This window comes from Panthera uncia (genome assembly GCF_023721935.1).
Source record: "Panthera uncia isolate 11264 chromosome A1 unlocalized genomic scaffold, Puncia_PCG_1.0 HiC_scaffold_17, whole genome shotgun sequence".
Lineage (NCBI taxonomy): Eukaryota > Metazoa > Chordata > Mammalia > Carnivora > Felidae > Panthera > Panthera uncia.
Window position 1 is genome coordinate 28,930,136 of NW_026057577.1, and position 15,662 is coordinate 28,945,797.

A 15,662-nucleotide genomic window follows, 5' to 3' on the forward strand; every position below is an offset into this window, starting at 1 on the left:
ATCTACCTGGATGTGAGGATAAACCAGTTGTGTAGTAGAGACTCTGAACTGAGTCTTCATTAACTCGTTCTTCTTGACCACCCACCTTCACGTCTTGTTACCAGTATAACATATCAGAATAAATACTCATGAAATCACCCCCCAGCTCTAAAATGACAACAATGACATAACAAGAACTTAAATTTTTCTGTGTGGTTTCCCTTATTCACTTCTGAGATAATTAGTCTTCATTATTTGCTTGATTTCCTTTTTGTATATTCTTACCACACTTGTATGTGTTCCTAAAAATTATGTTTTGGTTTTAATTATTTTGACTTTCTAAAAAGAGTATCATATTATATGTAACCTTAAGTACTTGTTTTTACTCAAAATTATATTGTTGTGATTCATCCATTTTGTCATGTCTAGCTGAGGCTCATTGATTATGACTTCTAGACACTATTCCATTCTGTGCTAAACCACACAGTTCATTTTTCATATCAGCTGTCCATGGGGATGTGAGTTGTTCAGGTTTTGCCATGACAAATAGTTACATTATGAACATTTGTATGTGTATGTCCTAGCATACAGATGCAGCTACTTCTCCATTAGTAAAGTTCAGTTAATTACATTTTCCATTAGTACATCTGTTGTAAGAATGGAATCTTCTCACTGGAATTCCAAAAGGATTTAAGCAAAAATTCGTGAAAAGTTTCCAGAATGATAAATCAACCTACTCATTTCTCACTAACTAAAATCCAGGGAGCCAGTTATTTCTGGTCCTTTGAATAGTTGTATGGTCTTTTTTCCCCTTCCTACCTGTTGTCAACATAACTAAGGAAGAATGATCTAGATGTAAAGTGATGTGTAGAGGGGCACCAGGGTGGCTCAGTGGGTTAAGCATCTGACTCTTGATCTCGGCTCAGGTTGTGATCTCAGGGTTGTGAGTTCAAGCCCCACGTTAGACACCGTGCTGGGCATGAAGCCTACTTAAAAAAAAATAATGTGTAGAAATAAGTGGCTACGATATGCATATGGCTAGATGAGGCTGACTGACTTGGTTCCAGGAGATACTTCAGGTTAAGATAGACCTCTTTCTCATTCCAGTGCTTCCTAATGTATTTTCTTGGAATGCCATAATTTATGATTTAGAAAATCTTGTTGATATAGTGTGGGGAAGTGTGGTTGTGCAGACCAGCAAACTCTGTCTTAATCCATGCAAGCTCCTCACCCTGTGACCAGTTTGACATACCTGAGGATATTGCTTTGCTGAAACTTTTTAATACCTTAACTAAAGTTTAACTCTCATTTGTTCACTCAATATTTGTGCATGTGTGTCTACCATTGTGCAACATTCTCTTCTTGTACCAAGAAAATAACTTCAGGCTTTTTCTTATTTTCAAGCAGAAAGGTAGCTAGTTTTAGAAGTACCAAAAATGCAGCCTGGATAGCTGGAAGTCATGTTTGTTAATCCTATGTATTGAAGACTAAGGAAATTTAAACAAACAAGCAAAACCCCTCAGATCCCATATGTAACAGAAAAATCAGAGAACCCTCAGAAATTAGTTGACAATCAAAAATCAGAGTGGCAATGAGTTGAAATAAAACACTATTTTCTATTTGCACTCATCATGTTTTTATTTGGACACAAATTTCTTGAAAAGTAGGATATGCATCCACGTTTTTAAGAAGATGGTTTTCTATTTAGAAGATCAGGTCATCTGTCTTCTACTTAGAGATATGCAGTAGGATCACTCAAGTCACAGTTTTCAATATGTATATGGGATTGTATGCCAGGATGAACTTTCTGCAAGGGCAATACAGTTCCCAGTTTTTCTCCCTTCTTGATGGAACCTTTATATTTAATTGGCTTAATATGGAACATTTTTATACAAAAACCTAAAAGAAAAGAAATTAAATTAGTTTTTATCTGGGTTTTAGTAGCCTTGAATCAGGAATTCAAAAAATAACAGAAATGGAAGAAAAGACCAAAAAAATGAGTTGATTGAACTCAATGAGGAAATTGAGGAAGATGACAAAATCATACCAGAAATGACTAAAATTACAAGATGCCGAAGGGAAAACAGATTCATATGAAAATTTAATAAAGACATTGAGGAATAACAGAAAAACGCTAGCTGAGAAAATTGAGACTATTAACATATTTTCTTGTTCTCACCCAGAACAATTTCAACTCTAAGACATATTCTTATAAAATGATGAGACTTCAAAGACAAATAAAAATGGACATAATTGGCACAAGATTGAAACTCTTACTAAATACCCAAAGAAAATAATTTTAAAGACAAAGACCCACCAAATAGATAGGTGGAGTTATTGTAATACTATCATCATAATGTAATATGACAATGTTGAGACCACATATATGAGTTATATCTATAAATGTTAACTCATCTGTTAAAAAAATGTTCCTACTAGCTTAAAAAGCAAAACCCAATTATATCCTATATACAGTAAAACACAACAGTTGAAAAAGGCAAAAAATAAGGGGCTGGAAAAAGATTTGTCAAGCAAATGGAAACAATAAGGAAAGCAAGGGTTATGATTCTGTTATCAGAGATTCGGATTTGGGACAAAAAGCATTGAAATGTAACAAAGGAGGACAATTTGTAATGCTAAATCCAATGAAGATACAGCATTTACAACCCCCTGTGCACTAAACACAAACCATCTATATAAGGCAGAGACTACTGGAGAAACAGGGAGAAATAGAAACACACTAGAAGATTTTAATACACATATCAGTGAAAACGGTCAAGTAGACAGAATTGTGCTGTCTGACATGGTAGCCACTAGCCACAAGTGGCCAGTCTGCACTTGAAATGTAGCTCATCTGAATTAAATGCACTTTGAGTATAAGATGCATGCTGGATTTTGAAGACAGTACAACAAAAGTAAAATACTAGTAATTTTTATGTTGCATTTTAAAATAATATAGACACTGAATTAAATAAAATATATTAAAATTAATTTTACCTATTTTTTAACTTTCTTAATGTAACTAGAAAATTTAAATTATCTATGGTGACTTGTATTTCTGTTGAACATTGCTGATTTAGAAGATCTAAACAAAATCAATATAATGTGTCTTATATGCATGTTAAACAATATGTGCACAATTTCAACCCTGCAAGCCAATGTGACAACTAATATAACAGTACAGGAAGAACTAAATAAATGGAGAATATAACATGTTAATTAATTAGAAGACTCATTACTTTTAAGATATCAGTTCTCGATTTCGTCTGTGTAGTCAATGCAAACCCAAAGTCCCAGCAGAATTTTTGGTGGAAATCGATAAACTGATTCTTTTTTTAATGTACTTTTTAAAGTTTATTTATTTTGAGAGAGAGAGAGAGAGAGTGTGTGTGTGTGTGTAAGTGGAGGAGGGTCATAGAGAGTGGGAGAGAGAGAATCCCAAGCAGGTTCCACGCTGTCAGCCTGATGAAGAGCTCAAACTCATCAACCATGTGATCATGAGGCACTCTAGATCATTGAGCTGAGATCAAGAGTCAGAAGCTTAACTGACTGAGCCAACTAGATGCCCCTGATAAACTGATTTTTGTAATATATTTGGAAATACACATGAGGAAGAATTGTCAAGGCAATCTGAAAGAATAAATTTGAAAGATTTATGTTATATCAAGATGTGTTTTTGGTTTTTAATATTTATTTTTAGAGAGAGGGAGTGCAAGTGGGGTAGGGGCAGAGAGAGAGAGAGAAAGAAAATCCCAAGAAGGCTCCGCACTGTCAGTGCAGAGCCCCACGTGGGGTTCAATCTCATGAACCATGAGACCATGACCTGAGTCAAAATCAAGAGTTGGACGCTTAACCAACTGAGCCACCCAGGCGCTCCCAAGATATTTTAAAGCTACAGTAATTAAGACAGTTGGATATTTGTGTAAGATCGACACATTGACCAATGAAATACAATAGAAAAATCAGAAACAAACCCATGTTTATTCAGACCATGACTTACCACAAAAGACTATACTGCATTAGAGTAGGGGGAAAAAATAGTCTTTTCAGCTTAATGGTACTGAGTCAGAAACTAATGTGAGAAAAAAAGATCTTGAACCCTATCTCATTCCTTACACAGAACCCAATTCCAAGTGGATTATAAATCTAAATATGAAAGATGAAGCAATAAAACTTACAGAAGAAAAAAATACTTTTATGACTTTATGATGAGCAAATGTGTCTTAAACAGGTAAAAACATGTTATCAATAAAGGAAAATACTACCAAATTGGACTAAAACAAAAATAAGAATTTTTGTTTATTAAAAGACAGCAAAAATAAAGTGTAAAGGTAACCCATGAAGTGGGAGAAGATATTTACAATACATAGATCTGACAGACGACTCATCTACAATATACAAAAAGCTCCTACGTGCCAATAAGAAAAATGCAGAAAACACAGGGAGAAATACTTGAATAGGCACCTCACAAAAGATAATATCCATGCTATCAATAAATACAAAAAGGTGCTCCGTTGCATTAGCCATCAGGAAAATGCAAGTTAAAGCCAATAATGACATGTCAGGTAAAGGGTTAATATCCAAAATCTATAAAGAACTTCTCAAATTCAAAACCCAAAAACAATCCAGTAAAGAAATGGGTGGAGGACATGAATAGACACTTTTCCAAAGAAATTAGATGGCTAACAGACTTGTGAAAAATATGGTCAACATCACTCAACATCAAGGAAATAAAAAACAAAACCACAATGAAATACTTCCTCATACCTGTCAGAATAGCTAAAATTAACAACTCAGGAAACAACATGTTGAAGAGGATGTGGAGAAAGGGGAACCCTTTTGCACTGTTGATGGGAATGCAAACTGGAGTAGCCACTCTGGAAAACAGAATGGAGGTTCCTCAAAAAATTAAAAGTAGGACTACCCTATGACCCAGAAGTTGCACTACTAGGTATTTATTTATCCAAAGGATACAAAAATGCAGATTCAAAGAGGCACATGCACCCCAATGTTCATAACAATGCTATTAAGAACAGTTAAACTATTGAAAGAGTACAAATGTCTATTGACTGATGAATGGATAAAGAAGATGTGGTATATATATAATGGAATATTCAGTCATCAGAAACAATGAAATCTTGCCATTTGCAATAATATGGATGGAACCAGAGTGTATTATGCTAAGCTAAATAAGGCCATCAGAGAAAGACAAATACCATATGATTTCACTTATATGTGGAATTTAAGAACTAAAACAGGTGAATATAGGGGAAGGGAAGGAAAAGTAAAGATAAAAACAGGGAGGCAAACCATAAGAAGCTCTTAACTATAAAGAAAAACAGGGTTGATGGAAGGAGGTGGGTGGGGGTTGGGCTAAATAGGTGATGGGTATTAAAGAGGGTACTTGTGATGAGCACTGAGTGTTTTATGTAAGTGATGAGTCACTGAATTCTACTCCTGAAACCAATACTACACTATATGTTAATTAACTTGGATCTAAATAAAAATAAATAAAGCCAATGAGATGCCACCATATACTCATCACAATGGCTGAAATGGGGGGGGGGCACTTGGGTGGCTCAGTCAGTTAAGTGTTCAACTCTTGATCTTGACTCAGGTCATGATCTCATGACTCATGAGTTTGAGTCTCGTGTTGGGCTCTGCACTGACAGTGTGGAGCCTGCTTGGGATTCTTTCTCTCCCTCTCTCTGCCCCTTCCCTGCTTGCACTCTCTCTTTTTCTCTCAAAATAAATAAACTTAAAAAAAAAAGAATTGCTGAAGTGGAAAGTTGGAAGATAGCACCAAGTATTGTGTATGGAGCAACTGGAACTGTTAACACACTCCTCGTTGGAGTGTAAATTGGAAGCACTGCTTTGGAAAACACAGTAGCTGTTAGAGCAGAAGGTACATATGTACCAAGTGATCCAGCTCTTCCACTTGTACAACATTCTGCCATCAGTGAGTGTGCTGATTCCAATTATGCATTCTGAAACTGGGGAAATTACCAGAGAGTGGATTTGTGGACACACTGGGACCACTGTCAGATGGACCCTAATGAAAATCTACGTTGATCACCTGACCCTAGAAGCCTCTATTCTGACTGATTGGCCACATTGGCCTTTTGAGTGTCCAAGAATTAAGTCTCAGTTGTTGAGCAAGTGTCCAGTAGTCTCTGCGAAGCGCAATTCTTTCTTCTTCCCCAGTGTACAGCCATCCTGCTTAATGGTGGCAGTTCCCTTTGAGGACAGCTAGAAGTAAGGTTTATGGTATAAATTTTAGGCTGTGTGAACTAATCTTTGACAAAGCAGGAAAGAACATCCGATGGAAAAAAGACAGTCTCTTTAACAAATGGTGCTGGGAGAACTGGACAGCAACATGCAGAAGGTTGAAACTAGACCACTTTCTCACACCATTCACAAAAATAAACTCAACATGGATAAAGGACCTGAATGTGAGACAGGAAACCATCAAAACCCTAGAGGAGAAAGCAGGAAAAGACCTCTCTGACCTCAGCCGCAGCAATCTCTTACTCGACACATCCCCAAAGGCAAGGGAATTAAAAGCAAAAATGAATTACTGGGACCTTATGAAGATAAAACGCTTCTGCACAGCAAAGGAAACAACCAACAAAACTAAAAGGCAACTAACGGAATGGGAAAAGACATTCGCAAATGACATATCGGACAAAGGGCTAGTATCCAAAATCTATAAAGAGCTCACCAAACTCCACACACAAAAAACAAATAACCCAGTGAAGAAATGGGCAGAAAACATGAATAGACACTTCTCTAAAGAAGACATCCGGATGGCCAACAGGCACATGAAAAGATGCTCAACGTCGCTCCTTATCAGGGAAATACAAATCAAAACCATGCTCAGATATCACCTCACGCCAGTCAGAGTGGCCAAAATGAACAAATCAGGAGACTATAGATGCTGGAGAGGATGTGGAGAAACGGGAACCCTCTTGCACTGTTGGTGGGAATGCAAATTGGTGCAGCCACTCTGGAAAGCAGTGTGGAGGTTCCTCAGAAAATTAAAAATAGACCTACCCTATGACCCAGCAATAGCACTGCTAGGAATTTACCCAAGGGATACAGGAGTACTGATGCATAGGGGCACTTGTACCCCAATGTTTATAGCAGCACTCTCAACAATAGCCAAATTATGGAAAGAGCCTAAATGTCCATCAACTGATGAATGGATAAAGAAATTGTGGTTTATATACACAATGGAGTACTACGTGGCAATGAGAAAGAACGAAATATGGCCCTTTGTAACAACGTGGATGGAACTGGAGAGTGTGATGCTAAGTGAAATAAGCCATACAGAGAAAGACAGATACCATATGTTTTCACTCTTATGTGGATCCTGAGAAACTTAACAGAAACCCATGGGGGAGGGGAAGGAAAAAAAAAAAAAAGAGGGGAGAGGGGGAGAGAGCCAAAGCATAAGAGACTCTTAAAAACTGAGAACAAACTGAGGGTTGATGGGGGGTGGGAGGGAGGGGAGGGTGGGTGATGGGTATTGAGGAGGGCACCTTTTGGGATGAGCACTGGGTGTTGTATGGAAACCAATTTGACAATAAATTTCATATATTGAAAAAAAAAAAAATTTTAGGCTGTGTGACGGAGCCCTTCCTCAAAGGGGCTGAGCCTTGGTTTCTTTCAAGGGGCCCTGGGCTTGTGAACTGGTGCAAGTCTGGGGGTGGGAGGCAGTTTTGTGACCCAGTATGGTGATGATTGAAGTCACGATTTTGTTCATCAGACCTAGAGTGTTTCCATTTATACAAATCAAATCAGGCTTTAGTAGGCTGCCCGTTTGTTCAGTTCTTGGGTCACCATGATTAACTAGACAATGCCACAGATCTCTGTCCTTCAGATGAATCTGATGGCCTCTTCAGCTCTGCAGCCTGTTAGGTAACCATGCCAACCTTGGCCTTGCTTACTAAGTGGACTCCATCCAGTGGCAGCAGTTTCTCTTGTCATTTGGGTCCTATAGAGAATAGCCACCATGGAGCCCTTGAGGATGTGAGCTCCCTCACAAAGTGTTTCTTATGGTGGTGAGGGGAGTGTCCTCAGGGCCCGTTTCTGACAGGCATGCACATTTGTGTTCATTAAAAGACACATGCAGGAAAGTTCATGGAATTTTCATAATTGCCTGAAACTCAACACTACCCAGATGTCCATTTAGAGAAGAATGATTACATAGATGAAGATCTATGCAGAGAATCAAGCCCTCTACATCAACGAGAATGAAGGAACTAGAACGACACATACAAGTAAACAGTAAGCCCAATACCTGGAGTACTGGGTGACCCAGCTTAACCTAGAACATAGAAGCCTTTGAAAATATTTTCCAGCCAACTTTTGCAGGAATGCCAACATCTTTGAATTGTAGGATTTTGATGAATGAAAGTATTTATTTATTATAGTAGATACTGTTGAAAGTGACCTTGTTTGTAGACTATTAGGCAAAACCACATGGGCCACAAGAAGAAAGCCCTTCAGTCAGCTGTGGGGTTAGGTAGAGTGTGTCCATAAAGAAAATGATTTCAGAGGAAGAGGTGGAATGTATTTGAAAATGCATCTAGCTGTTTTAGTTTGGTACCCTATGGCCTTTGTATTCTAGATGTTACTATTTTGAAGGACGTATGACACTTCGGCATATAGCATGTGCATTAAATAAATAAGCATCAAACATTTCCAGCATGTGCCCCAGGTATAGACAGCACCTCTCACCTCTTCCAGATATCCGAACTCCATTATTAATGGCATTTTTGTTCTTATAAGGTTTCTCCTGGCCTACAATCGTTCCAGTGAAAGGCGCATACACAGTCGATCCATCAGAGCACAAGACGTCCACACCCTGGTGAGGCCTATGATTTCTAAAATGTAAATAAGAATGAACAGACTGAGGAAACTGTCCTAGGAACTTTATTGCCCAGAAACGTGGTGTTAGCCCACTGTTCCCAGACTAGGATATCAAACCCTGAAACTGCCACACCATATTGGGAGGTCCCAGGTTTCCTCACTCTCTTTAGCACAATTTTAACCTCCTTTCCTACAGGTAGTAATAACCATATTGTAAAGATTAAAGTCTTTAGGATAGTATTTGGTATATGGAGAGCCTTTAAGAATTCATTAGCTATTATTGTTACGTGGCATTTTGGGGAAATGAGACAATCTATGTAAGTAAATTTTTAAAACCTATTTATTCTTTTGAAGTTTATTTATTTTGAGAGAGAGAGAGAGCTCAGGGGAGGGGCAGAGAGAGAGGGAGAGAGAATCCCAAGCAGGCTCCATGCTGTCAGTACAGAGCCTGATCCAGGACTTGATCCCCTGAACTGTGAGATCATGACCTGAGCTGAAATCAAGAGTCAGACAGTTACCTGACTGAGCCACCCAGGGGTCCATATGTAAGTAAATGTTTAAAAGATTTTTTTAACGTCTATTTATTATTGAGAAACAAAGAGAGACAGAGCATGAGCATGGGAGGGGCAAAGAGAGAGGAAGACACAAATCCGAAGCGGGCTCCAGGCTCCGAGCTGTCAGCACAGAGCCCGACTTGGGGCTCAAACTCACAAACCGTGAGATCATGACCTGAGCTGAAGTCAGACACTTAACCGACTGAGCCACTCAGGTGCCCCCATATGTAAGTAAATTTTATAGATATGTGACTCTTCACCCCTTCAAGACCAGTTGTAAAAGAGTTATCTCTTTATGGAAACCTATCGTAAAAGAATCATATGTTACCCTCATCTTATTTTTGTCTCAGTGACCAGAAGTTGTCATAAACAACATTTTTTGTATATGGTATTTTAATACAGTGAGTGATACCTCCTGAGTTTATTAAAGTGGGTCAAAAACAAACACAAAATGATCCCAGATTGTGAGATTTCTTGAAGTTGTCTCTGAAAATCCTCACTGTTGTTTACATTCACTCTTTCCAGCCCCCTCTCCCTTCTAATAGGCTAGCACCTGAAAAATCCAATTTGTGAGGATTGTTAGAATTGTGTATAAAGCAACACTGAGTGGGATTCCAAGTGAAAAACCAGTAAATTATTGTAGAAGTCAAGTGCATACACACTTTCGGGTATGAACAAATTAAGTCTTAATTCTGGCAATTGAGCGGCCATTTTTCCATATTTCCCACCTCAACCCTGCTGCTCCAGGTATTTGAGGCTGCTTTGTAAGTAGCATTTGTTTAAGTGAGAGCTCCACTATAATTAGGATGGAGATCGATGATGCAATTGGACACATGGCTATTTCATCAGAGAGTGGCACCCCTAAGGTGGTGCTGTGCATTATTGAAAATTCACAAATGTGTCCCTTATTGTTTAGAAGAAATGGCCTGTCGAGGGCCAGCCTCTGATGTTGAACTCCCACATCCTGGGTCAGTAACATCATGGTGTGATGGCAAGAGGAACCAAAAGTGTGAATCGTTATGCAGCTTTTCCCACCTCCAACTGTGGTGGACAGGTGCCTTAACCCTTCATACCTCAGTTCAAGTCCCTCTTGAATAAAATGTGATAGTAATGTTGATTTTCACCTTGGAAAAACCAGGTGGGTAACACTGAGAAGGAAAACACTGCATTTGCTCCCCTTTCTCTTTATTACATGCTTTATCCCCAATTCAGAGGCTATCCTTGAAACAGAGGTCTCGGAAGTTGCTCTAAAGATAGTAGTCCAGCTGGTTTCATCGTTGTGTCCTGCTGTTAAAGGGAGATGACCGTGAGTGTTTGAGGCAAGGACACTAAGCAAAGAGGTTAAGAACCAAAAGAATTTATGGTTATTTGTGAAACCCCATACCTTTGAGCAGTATACTGGCCACAACCATGCCTGTCACATGTCCTGATCTCATTGGAAGACTTGCCAGCACAGATACTAGCCCATGGTCCAGCCAGAGCTAAAAAAGAGAAACATGACAAGCAGATTTCCTGACCTCACATATTTCCAGTCTCTTTTTACCTTGTCAGTCTCCTGGTAGCTTCAACGCTTCTGTTTTCACTATAGTTTTTCTCTAACTTTCTATATTTTATGGGCAGGTGTTCCTTTAATTCCTGATTCGGGTGTAAAGTTCGCTTTTTCCCTTACCATAAAATTCTGTCTTATGACATACACCGTATTTGTAAATGTGTTTATTTATAAGCATTAATCTCCATCATTACAGTTTGTTTCATATTATCAACTAATAAATGCCCTAAGTTATGATTCTCAAACTTTCTTGGCTTATTATTTGGGACTGCTGTGTTTAGGTTAAGCAAAAATAATCAAACAGCATGGTGCCAAGAAATAATTCAAGAAATTTTAAAGTAACTTTGAGATGTTCCTTTATCGTTAGTCCTAAAAATCAAATCCAAGAAAATGTATGAACTGAAGAAGCAAACTCTGAACTAGCAAAGCAGACTCTGAACTAAATAGATCTCTTTTCTGTCTGCAAACATGGAAGAGGGAGATTCTTAGAAATAAGAACATGTTGGACCAATTTAGCCTAGAGTGGAGGGAGAAGACAAGGGAAGGGAGTAGAAATAATTATATGAAAAATTGTGAAGTAGTAAAACATGGAGGAAGGGCTGGCTCTCTCAGTGTATTTTGTGCACACTTGTTTTAGGTGCATCTTCTCTTTAGTATATGCTAAATTGAGATAAATGCTCAATTGAATTAAATTTCCCAGATTTCCAATGTTAACGTTCACAGAGAGATGTAGTTAGCCAACTCATCCTTTCACTTCAGAATAAACTAACAAAACAGAAGCAAAAGCAAGAACCAGCTAATTTGATTGTTGATTTTTGTCAAAGATATTTTACTATTCATTAATATATGTGCTGTGAGAGGAACAACAGAATATGGCCATTTAAGTTTATATGGCTGTTTAAGTATATTCTTTAATATATTTTTTAGAAGATGGGCTTCAAATGTCTTATACCTTTGAGCCACACTTCAAGTCAACATCTTGATCAAGATACAATACCATCACTTTGGCAGCTAGTATTTATCCTGGGGAATTGAGGCAGATATTAGGTGATTTATTAGCATATTCATTTTTCCTCTCCTGCTGTGATGGTTAAGAGAGCGAGAGTTCCCTTTGCCATAATCCACGCCAGTCGCTGCATAAGGAATTCTCCAAATCAAATTCTTATACAAACTTCTTATTTTCTAATTATGTTCCAATTAAACCCTAGGCCAAGATTAATAGACTTTCCTTAAAGTCCTCTATTCCACTTTTATGATTCCCTTGTTCAAGAAGGACAGCATTCAGGTGGAAGTCAGGAGAAGTCCCCCTTTCCCCTGTATTCTTCTTCCTAGTCCATTTTCAGTAGTCAAACACACACATTTCTCTTGTGGTTGTGATATTCCTGACTTTTGAATCTATTACTGAAATCCATTTTTTAAAATTAGCCGAGATTCTCAAATTGTTTTTTAGACTTACCAGTCGAAATGAAGACAGCAAAAAGGAGGACTTCTGTGGAAAACATTTGGCTTTTGCTTTCCTTGTGATGTTTCTTTCTCTGATAATTGGAATTGCCCCCACACTCTTTGAAGAATAGCCAAGGTTGAATTATGTAGCCTTGGAATTCTGCATCATTCAGGTCTTTCGTTTACTGTGAGACACACACAAAAACAAGAATAAAGCAAGTCAAAGTCAAATATTCCCTGGGTAGCTATTTGGTTCACATGTAGGGCCTATGTAAAATTGTTTGATCTGAAGAAGGAGTTAATTTTATTGGAAATGCTGACTAAACATTAACAGAAAGTGATAAGGTAGCTGACTGTCTTCTGGGCTGCAACTTCATGAATGGCTGCGTACATAGGAAAAATACAAAAATATGCACAGATTAATTTTAAGATAATAGGTACCTCTCAGGAAGGAGGGAAATAGAATTGTGGAGGACTCTACAGAGTGCTTAAACTCTAAAATACTTAGTAAAAATGTGAGAAGGAAACATGTGAAAGTATTTGTTAATTATTAGAGGTAGATACATGGCTATTTGTTATATGAGTCTCTGTGCTTTTCTATATTTTTCAACAAATAGACACTATTTCTGTGTATTAGCATCTCTTTCTTGTTATGCTTAATATTATATGAGGCCTTGGGATTTTCTACAGAAACATCCCCCTTTAAATAATTTGTCAGTAGCTGTGGGAGACTGAGATTGTGGCCCCAGTTCTTTTTACCCTTCCCTGAATCCACACCCTTCCCATGACTCTAAGGAGGCAGAAGGCCTTTCAAACTTTTGGTATGTGTTTCAGCTGTATGACATGCTGTGACCGATCAAAGGAGACACAAGTGACAGTTCGTGAGTACAGCCTGAGCCCTACGGGGTGTCGTGTCTTTCACCTTCTTGTGTTCTGCCTTGGCCATGCAGAGAGCCCTCCCAGACTAACCTGCTGGCCCCAGGAAGAGAGTAAAAGTCCCGTGGAACAGAGTCACTGTAGCCAAGCCACACTAACTGAAGCCAGCCTAGCACACCCCTTAATTTATAGTAGAAAATCATCAGCTCTCACAATTATTGAACAGAGTAAACTCCATGGTGTTCAAAGAAATACTACAGGAGTTGAAGCAAATATAAGCTAACTAACCCAACAGTTGTTTGAAAGGCTGGCTAATGCCCCTTTTGAAGTGGTAGGAGGCACTGTCACTGTTCTCTTGTGTATCGTCCATGACTGTAAGGAGTGTTGAGGTGGTTGCTGCTTGCTAGAGATCTTGCGATGAGAAACTCTGACCTATTCACAGTTTTGCATAAGACCTTTATCTTCTCTGAGCTCTACTTCCTCATAAGGAAATGTGTGTGGAAGTAAGGTGACTTGGTGGGCTACAGTTACTGAAGGGCATTTAACTTTTGCAAGACAAGCTCAACTATCAGCATTAAATTGACCTCTCATTTCTCCCCCATGCTTTGACTGTTTTACTTTTCTTAGCACTTTCACCAAAGCCAGAGGGAACCTGGAGGAAGAGGAGAAATTCAAACTGGCTATAATTTAGCTTTGAGGGCAGTGGTGCTAAAGTCTACTTCCGGCATCGAGATTAACTAAAAGTTACTTGCCTCTTTCACCACATCATTCTCCCGTCTAGTTAGAAGAGTTTGAGGTAAAATTACATGAGAGCTCATGCAATTGCAAGACTCAGATTGTTTCTTCCTCTTGCCCCGGCTTCTCTGTACCTGTCTCCTGCTTCCTCTGAGATGGGTAGTTCAATACCAGAGTGAGAGGGTTGGCTGTATTCCAGGAGCCAATGAACAAATTGCTTATGATAAAAACCACTGAATCGTATGCTTTTCTCTGATTAGCCAAAGAAAGCACTTGATTTTCTTCTCTCAGGGCTATTGTATCCTTTTGTTAATAGTTTCTTAATTGATTTTTAAGAAGTAGCTATATTACAGAACACTAAATCACAGAAGAGTTGAAGTTTTGGGTATGTCTGAGTGCTTCCATTTGGGAACAATTTACATGAAACCTTTTTGGTTTTCCTTAACTGTGGGAATAGTGGGCTAGAGGGTGAAGATATAATTTCTTTGGTAGCTTTGATCTTTGATTTGCTCTGCAGTTTGGAGGCCTTTGTGAAAGAGAGGAGGCCAGCGTGCTTTGCAAAGGGTTGTTGGCCTGGGGACCTGACCAAACGCACTGGCTCCTTCCTTCTGTGTTTCACTAAAATGAACCTACCTAGAAATAGCATGCTGTGTTAAGCTACTGATTTATTAAACAAATGCCTTCAGAAATCTGAAATTAGTCCAGAACTGCTCTGCTAAAGTCTGTCCTAGTCATGATAAGAATGAAGAAGGCATTAAATACAAGTTGTGGCCAGTAGAGCCTTAGCCTCATGATGAGGCCTTGTGTGTCACTTTCCATCTCTGATTTTAGAATGCCGAATGAACATTTAAATCCATTCTTCCTTCTCCTACCCCCTTCCCCTCACTCCTGCCACCCCCCACAAATCCTCTGTGCGGACAGACAACGGTAACAATTGCAAGTATGACACATTAGTCACCACAGGTTTGGGAAGTGCAGTTAGCAAAGGGGAGGGGTTTGATTACAAAAATCATTTTATTTTTATTTATGTATTTATTTTATTTCTTTTTATTTTTCTTTTTAAATTTACTTTTAATGTTTATTTTTGAGAGAGAGAGAGTGCGCATACGAGTGTGGAAGAGGGGCAGAAAGAGACGGAGACACAGAATCCGAAGCAGGCTCCAAGCTCTGAAGTGTTAGCACAGAGCCCGACTTGGGGCTCAGACCCACAAACCATGTGATCATGACCTGAGCCAAAGTTGGACACTTAACCGACTGAGCCACCCAGGATCCCCCCCAAAATAATTTTAATATGGAGAATCATTCCTAAGTTTTCCAATGTATGGGGCAGTTGACTTATCCTAGAAAACAGGAACTTGAAGCATTTTCTAATAAGCCATTTACTTTTTCACTCATAGGATAATGGGGGGGGGGAGGGGACAGATTGTGATTCCTAAAACCGGCATTAGATTTTATTTGCTTTTTTTTTTTAATGTTTTATTTATTTTTGACAGAGAGAGAGAGCATAAGCGAGGGAGGGGCAGAGAGAGAGGGAGACACAGAATCTGAACCAGGCTCCAGGCTCTGAGCTGTCAGCACAGAGCCCAATGTGGGGCTCGAACTCACACACCACGAGATCATGACCTAAGCGGAAGTCGGACGCTCAACCGACT

At 38.8% G+C, this 15,662-nt stretch overlaps 1 protein-coding gene across 1 annotated transcript; it reads right to left on the reverse strand.

The window, feature by feature from the left end:
• Positions 1–1,581: 1,581 nt before the first annotated feature.
• On the reverse strand, positions 1,582–12,602 carry LECT2 (leukocyte cell derived chemotaxin 2). The gene is made up of 4 exons (XM_049649229.1): positions 12,413–12,602; positions 10,792–10,888; positions 8,722–8,867; positions 1,582–1,878 (listed from the first exon to the last, which is right to left on the reverse strand). The coding sequence occupies exons 1-4, from the start codon at positions 12,456–12,458 to the stop codon at positions 1,712–1,714; spliced, it is 456 nt and encodes a 151-aa protein (XP_049505186.1). The 5' UTR covers positions 12,459–12,602; the 3' UTR covers positions 1,582–1,711.
• Positions 12,603–15,662: the final 3,060 nt, after the last annotated feature.